The following is a 9,579-nucleotide window of genomic DNA, read 5'->3' as shown; positions in this document are numbered from 1 at the left end:
GTCCCCGTTCCCCGTGGCCCACCCGTCTCACGTTCTCCAGTCTCCGCCCCATCCCTCTGGTGCCGCACGTCGCAGCGGCCTCTGGCTGGAACACAGCACCCTGTCCCTCCTCTTTGTCCAGTTTATTGCTACTCACCCCCAGGGTCTGGACGGGAATGACGCCTCCTCCAGGAAGCAAGCTTTCCTGACTGCCATCTCCCCATGAACACACGGTGAGGGGCTCCTGGTACAGTCCCCCTAAACACCCGCATTCCCTGATGAGTGTTCCTCACTCAGCACCGTCTAATCACCTCTTGTGCAGCTTTCTGGCAAAATATGCCAGGCTGGGGACCCCACTACCTTCCTTGTTGCTTAGGCAATGCCAGCCAAAGGGCTCAGAGGCTGGATGAAGGACACCTGTGCGTCCTGAGCGACAGGGCGGTGTGGGGCCAGTGGCTCTGAAGCACGCAGGGGCTTACCACCTCCAGGGGGCATGGGCAGGACTGGGCGGGCACCCAGAGTCGTCAGGACATGGGTGGCAGCGGGGGCAGGCTGGGCGGCCCCTCACCACAGGATGCGGGGAGCCTCCGGGAACAGCACTGGCCAGGCCAACGTACTTCCTCCCTTCCGCCAGCAAGTCTTGTGATGGCTGCTCCTCTCCCCGACCCTGACGGGGGGTCTGGGCCTCCCCAGTTGCAGTTGGACTCTCAGGCTGCAGGATGCCCAGTGGGCCCCGCGCTGCAGTGGCCCGACACAAGACCATGTCGCTGACCCCCCGAGCTCTGCTACAGTCTGGAAGCAAGCAGCCCTGCCCCGGGCACGCCTGGCGGCCGGCCCCTGTCCCAGCCGGGAAGGGGGAGACAGCCAGGCTCCTCCTGTGGAGAGGAGGCCTGGGGTCCAGCGCTGCCTCGGCATGGGTGAGAACAGGTGTTCCCCGCAGGGGCGCAGGCACCGACAGTGCAGAGAGGGGTCAGAATCTGGAAGACGACTGTGCGCGAGGCCCCGGAGCCCCTTCCTTGACGCTGTGTGACCTTGGGCCAGTCTCCCGAACTTTCTGGGCACCAGCCGCCACCCCCGCCGGAGCAGATCATCTGTCTCCTAAGGCCCCTCGGGCTCCTGGTCCATGGCTCTATTCTTCCCTCCCGTCCCCTCCCCCACCCAAACATTCCACTCTGTGTGATTTATGTCTCCTGTCCTCCTGGCGGGCTCCATCCTGGAGCGGCCGGCGGCTCTTCTGGCGGAACAGACCAGAGTGTCCAGGCCTCACTGTGGTCGGCAGGTCACAGCAAGGGGGAAGAGGAAGCTGGCCGAGCCACAGCCTCCAAGGTGGCGCTCAGGAGAGGTTAGTGTGGCAGAATTCACAGAACTGACATGGGAAGGCAGCCGGGGTGCGAGCTGGGCAGCCAGAATCGCTGGCCCTGGAACAGAGGGCACAGAACTGCTTTGGGACCAGGGCCTGTGCTCGGTGACACCTCTCGGTGGCCCCCAAGATTCCTGAGAGAATGTGACTCTCAGAGAAGGGTACACCCTGGCACGGGGGCGGGCAAGTGGGTAGTGGGAGAGGCAGGGCGGGGTTGGCCTCTTTGTTCTGAGCCGCCAGCAGAGTAATTCCTGGTGTAGACATGGGAGCACACTCTCCCGGAGATCAGGTGACCAGGGTCCCCGGGGGCTCAGGGCAAAGCGATGCATTGTGGGGCAGGAGCAAATGCACGCTCACCGTGCAGGAAGGAAGCCCATGGTCCGGGTAGGGGAAGGGAGGCCGCCTGCCAGCCCCGAGTTCAAAGTCACCTCCAGCCCTGTCCCCCACCCAGCGCCAAGTCTGTCCTGCTGCTTCCCAGTGAAAACCCAGCCTCCCTGTAACAAAGATCTTTCTGGAGCCTGAAACATCGGCTCGACCTTCAGAACCAGCCAGCCAGCCAGTCCTGAGGCTTCCAGAGTCCCCTGCAGAACCCAGCAGTGTGGGGAGGATGGGTGCCAGCATCCAGAGAGAGGTGGGGGGAGCAGAGACAGGGGAAGTCATCCTGGAGCAGCCAGGAAGGGGCTTTGAGTCTCCATTAGTGCCACGTCAACCCCACGACAGGTGTGGCTGGGGCAAGCGGCTCTCTGTCTGGGGGCTGGCAAGGAACACCTCCTGTGCCAGAGGAAAGGCAGTGGAGGGACTCAGACTCCAGGGCCAGGACCACCGGCAACAGCCTCACCCAGAACCATGGCCCCTCCGGCCCAACTTCACAAAGCCCAAGGGCTATAGGTAGGAGGAGAGAGGCAGCTGCACCCTCTCCCGTCCCCCCACTTAGGGCAGGACAGAGGGGGCTGGCTGGCACAGGGTTGAAGCTGAACTCTGCATGCAGAGGGGCCCCCTGGCCAAGTGAGGCAGGATGCTGGGTCAGCAGGATGGGAGGGAGTGAACAACGCAGTCAGGGGCATGACAGGCAGGGCGTGGAGGGACTGTGACCTCTGCCGCAGCACACAGGGACCAACTCATGACCAGGGCTAAGTGTGCAGCAGGGGCTGAGCAAAGATGTGGGGGTGAACCGGAAATGTGGGTGATGAGATGCAAGGGGCGGCAGGACTCACAGTGGAGGTCCTGGCTGGAGCCTCCTGAGAAGGGACCCTCCATAGGGCAGGCTGGGGGGCTGTCTGCTCTCTACTGCGTCCGGGGGACAGGGAGAGTACGAGTGGGGGACACGAGGGGGCTGGGGGGATCCCATTCAGCAGGTGCTCGAATTTGCACTGCGCGAATGAGTGAGTGAATGAATGTGGACGGCTGGGGAGAGGGAGATGTAAGGGACAGGGAGAAGAGACAACGGGAGGGTCTCCAAAAGCTCAGGGACAACCTGAATGTTAACAAGAAGTCCACGGCATTCCACTTGGAGCACTGGAGGCCCAGGAAGCCGGGGCTGCTTGGCTTTCCTCAGCCTGAGCTTGGGCAGCATGAGGCTGACACCAGGCTGATCCCCAGCCCCAGCTCTGTCATCAAGGCTGCCAAGGAGGGACCAGGTATGACACAGGCCCACGGCACAGCAGGTGCTCAATCAACATGGGGGACTGAGAAATGAGTACAGAGAGGAGCCACGGAACCTGGCATCACCTCCTCCAGCCCTGTCACTGCCCCACCTCTTAGCCACGCCTAGCCATGCCCTGACCAGCGGCCCACGTGGATCAGCCTGCGGAAGGTTACTCTCGAAGGCCACCTACTAGCAAACAAGCCTTTCGGAGGGGAAAAGAGGAAAGGCCCCTTTGTTCCAAGTGAGAGCATGGAAGCCAACCTCCCAGGTGGCTCCTGGTGACCCTCAACCCCTGACCCCCGGTGGTCCAGCCTGGTGTAACCCCTGCCACACTGTCCCAGATGGTCTGTGTGACCGACAGAATGTGGTAGAGGCAAAGGTGCCACATCCAAGCTCAGGTTATGGAAAGGACGGAGGCTTCCAGCTGGGTCGTGTATCGCTCACCCTGTCGCCAGGTCCAGGGGAAGTGGGCCACACGGCCACACCGTGAGGACTCGAGCAGTCTGTGGAGCCCACGTGCTGCAAACTGGGTTTTCGGCCGACCCCCAAGACCACGAGAGTAAGAGGCCCCTCCTGCCCGAGTCGAGCCTTCCGATGAGGCCGTCCCGTCCGACACCTTGACGGTGACCTTACGAGGGGCCCTGAGCCAGAACCACCCAGCCAGGCCATTCCAGAGTTCTGACCCTTGGAAACTGAGACCCCCGGTTCTTTCAAGCTGCTGAGATTTGGGGTGATTTACTACACAGTACTAGGTCACTGATCTAAAGACCCGGAGGTGGCCCCTGTGGTTCCCGGAAGGGACAGGCCCTCTGCCGCCCCTGGGCCCCTGCCGCTCCCCGGAAACGCTCCGGGTCAGGGGCACGGCTGGCCGCGGGGCCCCGGGGGCGGGCACTCACCCAGCTCGGTGGGCTTCAGCAGTTCATCCAGCATGTTGAAGAAGGGCAGCTTCACCAGGCGCACCTCCGGCTTGAGGGTCTTGGCGGGCAGCCGTCCGAGTCCATTTAAGTACTTCCCATAGAGCACGGGGTAGTCAATGTTGGGGCCTGTGAGCGGAGTCCTGGGCACCGTGCCGGCCCGGTCGTAGGTCGAGTGCATGGTCAGGGGGTCCAGGGGCCGGTGGGGCTGGGGGACGGGCTCCGAGCTCTTCTTGGCGTAGCGCGTCTCGTAGAGCTCCTTGATCTTCTTGAACAGCTCGGGGCTACAGTCAAACTGGACCAGCTGGAGGGCCCGGGTAACGAGTTCGTGTTTAAGTCCACTCTTACTCCGGCCGACAAAACCCAGGAGCATCTGAAGATCGGAGACTCGGAAACTCATCACCATGTTCTGGGAAGAGCAACACAGACACACGCTCAGAGGGAGACACTGCCAGTTGGAGGCCACGGACGGGGCTTCCTGGAGCTGCCTGGGCCGAGGCTGGGGGACGGTGAAATGAGACCCCATCGGCTGCCACCCGGTCCTGCCCTGAGGCCCCCTCCGCTCTGGCCAGTGGGGGTGGGGGCCCAGGAGGAGGTGGCTTCAGCAGTCCCGCTGGCTGGGGCCTGGTCCCGCCTCCTCTGCTGGCCCACGGTTCCTGCGATGCCCCTCCCAGCTCAGCCCTCGTCCTCCACCTCCCCGAGCCTCCCTCGGCATCGCCAACGCAGCAACGCTGACTGCCACCCCGACAGCCTTCTATTTTCGGTTCGCTTTCCCCATCGTCAAGCCTGAAAGCACCCCGGGGCAGGAACTGGGAGTCTCGATTTGCCCATAAACAGCCTGTACTCAGCCTCGGCCACTCCCTGACAGAGCACACTGATAGCCTCTCTCTGACCCTCGGTCTCTTCGTTGGGGGTGTGTGGGGAGAATGACAGGATCCACGTCTTCGAGACGTGGGAAGGACCAGATGCGGTAACTTGTGCACAGCTGACTGAGTGCTCAACCACCATCAACGGCAGACGTTTTCCCCTTGGTCTAGAGCAGCGGTTCCCAACCTTTGTGGCATCAGGGACTAGCGCTCCTGAGAATCTAATGCTTGATGACCCGAGGTAGAGCTGAGGCGGTGATGTCAGCGCTGGGGAGTGGCTGGCTGCAGATACAGATGGAGCTTCGCTCGCTGGCTTGCTCGCCCGCTGCTCACCTCCTGCTGTGAGGCCCGGTTCCCAACAGGCCATGGACCCGTACTGGTCTGTGGCCCCGGGGGTTGGGACCCTTGATCTAGAGAACAGTTGCCACAACTTAATACTAACCACCTACCAGGAACTGAGATGGCAGTTTGACTATAAACTTAATTCTAATCCTGAAAACACCCCTGCCAGGTTGGTGTGAGCTCCACGTTACAATGTTTAGACCCACACCCAAATCTGACGCTAGAGGTGGTTCTTCTTTACCAGGGGTCCCCAACCCCCCAGGCCGCAGACCAGTACCAGTCCATGGCCAGTTAGGAACCGGGCTGCACAGCAGGTGGTGAGTGGCAGGCCAGCGAGCGAAGCTTCATCTGTATTTACAGCCGCTCCCCCGAGCTGGCATCACCGCCTCAGCTCCACCTCAGATCATCAGGCGTTAGATTCTCATGGGAGCACCGGTCCCTGGTGCCACAAAGGTTGGAGACCACTGCTCTTTACACCACCCCCAGCATCCGCCTGGAGCTGAGTACTGTCAATGTCACCAAGATGTCTGCTGATCATTCAAGCAGGCTCTTTCCACCTGGGCATGCTGGTCATGGGCACTGGAATCTCCATGGGGCCATCCCGGGGCACTGTGGGGTGCTGAGCAGCATCCCTGGCTCCCACCCACTCGATGCCAGGAGCATCTCTAAATCCTAGCTGTGACCATCACAAATGTCCCCCAGACATACCCTCAAGTCCCCTGGGGGCAGGATCAGCCCCGATTAAGAACCACGGGTCTGAGAGGCAAGCTCTGGGAACCCAGCAGCTGGAGAGGCTGTTAATTGAGCTGTGGCGAAGTGATGAATGAGGCCTGGCAGGGCCCCTCCAACTAAATCAAACCAACGCGAGAGCACAGTTGATCTCGGTATTTTCTTTGGGGCTGCCTGGAGGGGGCTTGACCTCTGTGAGACCCTGGAACACTGAGGGGAGTGAGGGCTCCCCAATATGCTTCATAAGCAAAGTGTCCTTAGGGACAAGCTAGCAGGGTTTCGGGGCCACCCACGCTGAGCCCTGAAGCTGGCCTGTGCCGAATGAAACGTGGTGGGGAAAGACACTTCCAAGGGGACGGGAAACAACAGTGCAAGTGACGAGAGCGGATACAGAAAGCTGGCGCGTGTGGGGCAGGACAGCTCCCAAAGAAACCAATAAATCGCTTAAACTCAACTTGAGAAAGTCTGACAGTCGGAGGTGGGTGGGAACCCTGCCAAGGTTGACACAGCGGCCTCAATGCCAGGAGGCTCTGGGCTTTCCCATTTCCTGGCTGTTTAAGGGTGAACTGTGGGGTCTGACAGCGGCCCAGTGATTCAGGAGCCTTGGGTTCAAATCCAGACTCTCCCCTGGGTGCCCAGATGACCCCGGGTCCACTGTCAGGCCTCCCCATGCTTTTGGCTCCTCGTCTGTCAGAGCAAGATGGGAACTCTAAGACTCCTTCCAGCTGGACGCCAGGCTCCTGCTGCTGGTACAAGGGGCTGCCTGTCCTGCCCGCGAAATCTCAAGGGGGAGCCTTTCCTGCACTACGGATGCGGAATGTCCACCGGGTACCAAGCACCACAGGGGCATCTTACGGTCCCGAATCTCACGAGGACCCGTGCCCATCACGCAGGTGAGAGGACTGAGGCTCCGAAAGGGACGTGGCTGGCCCACTGCCTCCCTGTATCAGTAGCGGGGGGCATTTGGACCTGGGTCCATCCGGCTCCAAAGGGCACTTCCTTCCACTCACAACCAGTTGCCTGGGCGCCTTGGGGACTCTGACTCCCCGGCACACCCCTCCCTAGGGACCTAAGCAGTCTGCTGGCCCTCAGAGAGTCTGAAACGCTCTGAAAACAAAGAGGCTTCACCTCCCTCGGCCTGACTTCCTACCTTGAGCAGAAAAAAAGGCTCGCAGACAAGATGTTTCTTCTGGAAGAGGCCCAAGGCCTGCGAGGGGAGAGGTGCTGTCATGTGGAAGCTGACCGCCCACCATGGAGCCACAGGCAGGTGGGCTTGGCCTTTCGGAGGTCTGGCCACAACGCATCTCCTGACATCATCCCACCCCTGCGAGCCCCCTGCCCCTGCCGAGGCCTAGCCCTGAGCAGGCTGGACATCCGGAGCTGCCACACCGGCATCCTGGGGCACACCCCTCAAGCTGCCATATGTTCACGACTCAGATTTCTCAGCAGCTGCCACCACCAAGGAGCCTGCCCTTGACACTGGAGGGGGGGAGTTGGGGGGCGCAAGCATTCAGGAAGAAACCCCAAGCACTTGGCAGATCACTTCCTGCCAAGGCTTCATCCTGACCTGCCTGCCCCTCTGATCTGTGTTTATAAACGGCACCAGGCCCCAACAGCTTCCCCGGGCAAAACCCCGGGCTCTTGTGGAGCAGCAGAGAAACATCCGCCTGGATAGAACGGCTGCGCTTAGCTTAACCTAGAGAAAGTTAAGGCCCCTCTCTAGAAAACTAGAGATTGGTACAAACTGCTACAGTATCTCAGAGTTTTCACTCGCCAGCCTCTCCTCCCCCACCCCTCTCGGGGGCCTCGGGTTGGGTTAAGAGTCTCGATTTTCCAAGTTCATCAACAAGCCCCCTCATTTTCCTCTCGGACAAGGCCGCTTTGCATCCCCAAAGACAAAATCTCCAGCTATTAATGTGAGAGCCTGGAAAAGCATCTAAAGGAGGGGTACATTTCATTTATGTGGAAGGCACTCCACAGTGACAGCAAGAGACTGAACCAGAAAGAGGGCTTCCTGGGATGGAGCGAGCGGTCTCAAGCCCCTGAGCAGAGGCTCACGTTTTAGAGAATTTGAAGAAAGGGTCCACTTGTTTTAATTGGGGTGGGGGGGGCAGCAACCACAGGGTCAAGTAGAGTTCATCAGATCATATTTCAAGGCCCTGGTTGGTATAAAAAAAAGTCAGACCCTACTCCATGGCTGGGGTGGGGGCGGGGACCCAGTGTCGCAGTGATGGCCCCACGAGGTTAAATTTCAGGGCTCCAGGGACTTCAGGCTGCCACCCTGGACTTGCAGAGTTCAGACCTCCACATGTCTAGGGCAAGTCTCAATTTCTCCAAACCCTAGAGAAGGGCATGAGTGTGTGTGGTGTAGGCATGTGGGGGAGGGCGCTCTGGGGTGAAGGGAGAGTAATACCCTATAACCACAGAACCTAGAGGGCTGCATTTCAGATCCCAGTGGGAAAGGAAGGGAGATGTAAGGAGAGGGAGGAGCCAAAGAAAGAAAACATTTACAGGTCAGGACCTTCTGGAGGGGAGACCAGAGCGGGCAGGGGGTAGTGCCTTGGTCTGTGAAGAACCAGCCCAATTTCCTGGGCTCCTCGGCTAAAGTAAACTTCTCAGGGAAGGAAGGGAGAACCCTAGTCTTATTGGCGCCTGACCTAAAGGGGGAGCTGGGAGAAGGTGCATTCCTGGGATTGGGATGCTCCCCGCTCAGCCCCAAGGTTAAAAGGGCCCCACGTTAGGAGAGGGATGGCATCTATGGCCTGTGGAACCTGGACTTCAAACTGGAGTGTGGGGAGAGGCACCAGGAGCTAACCTACAAAAGAGGCCCATCTTGGAACCAGCTGGGATCCTCCAAGGATCAACACAGAAACCAGCAAAAGGGGCGCGGGGGGTGGGGGGCGGCTCAGAAGCCAGAGCTGGGTGCATAAAGAGAACTAAGCTGGGGTTCTGGGGGCTGTGCGGGGAGGGCGTCTAATCTGAGCAGACTCACTGGGGAGCATAGGGAAGCAGCCGAGGTTTGGAAATGGGGTCTGACACTGCGAGTGCGGGGTTTAGAGCCCCCAGGAGCGGAGTCCAAAGCCTTACCGACGACGTCCTGAAGGGAAAAGACTGAGAGAAGGGAGTTAGAAAAGCTCTGGACAGAAGAGGGGTCAGGGCTCCGTCCCGGGAGAGAGGGCAAGCTCAATTAACACCGCGCCCACTCTGGGGGTGAGAGAGAGGGCGTCCGAAGGGGGCGGGGCTCTGGGACCAAAGCAAGAACCCAACAAGCGCCCCAAACTCCAGCCTGGGGTACAGACCCCAAGAAAACACGCTACGTATGGGGTCGGTTCAGGACCCTGGCTCATCAGTCCGGATGCTGGAAGCTGTGGCAGGAAGATCAGGGGACCCTTCTGAGCAGGGAGTCGCCAACCCCAGCCTAGCCTGCTGGAGGGGAGGCTGAGACCCAAATGCCAGCGCTCTGTGCCATAGAGCGCAGAGAGGCGAAGTTACTCCCCTGGGCCAAAGAGCACGGACCCCAGCTCGGACAAGGAGGGGACAAGCAGCCCAGCCCACCCTGCTGTCCGGGCGGAGTGTGCCTGAAGCCAGGGGGCTCGGCCCTGTACCCGTATTTAGGGAGATCTGGACCCTAACTGCTCGGGCTGGCATGGGGGAACCCCGCCTCAAGCCCGGGGGCCGAACCCGGGCGCGAAGACTGGGGTGAGGTCTGGGGACCCCGCCCCCGGCCTCCCTTCCCGCACCCGG

General features: G+C 60.5%; 1 protein-coding gene across 1 annotated transcript in view; it reads right to left on the bottom strand.

Annotated features, from left to right (window-relative positions):
- The window catches only part of PIAS4 (protein inhibitor of activated STAT 4), a 19,396-nt gene extending 15,056 nt beyond the window's left edge, over window positions 1-4,340 (bottom strand). Inside the window, exon 1 of the mRNA XM_011381909.2 lies at window positions 3,881-4,340. Coding sequence (XP_011380211.1) covers window positions 3,881-4,304 — 424 coding nt within the window. The 5' untranslated portion in view covers window positions 4,305-4,340. The remainder of the gene's footprint in view (window positions 1-3,880) is intronic.
- Window positions 4,341-9,579: the final 5,239 nt, after the last annotated feature.

Source organism: Pteropus vampyrus, unplaced genomic scaffold (genome assembly GCF_000151845.1).
Source record: "Pteropus vampyrus isolate Shadow unplaced genomic scaffold, Pvam_2.0 Scaffold459, whole genome shotgun sequence".
NCBI classification, from domain to species: Eukaryota; Metazoa; Chordata; class Mammalia; order Chiroptera; family Pteropodidae; genus Pteropus; species Pteropus vampyrus.
This window is presented reverse-complemented; position numbering and strand designations above follow the sequence as displayed.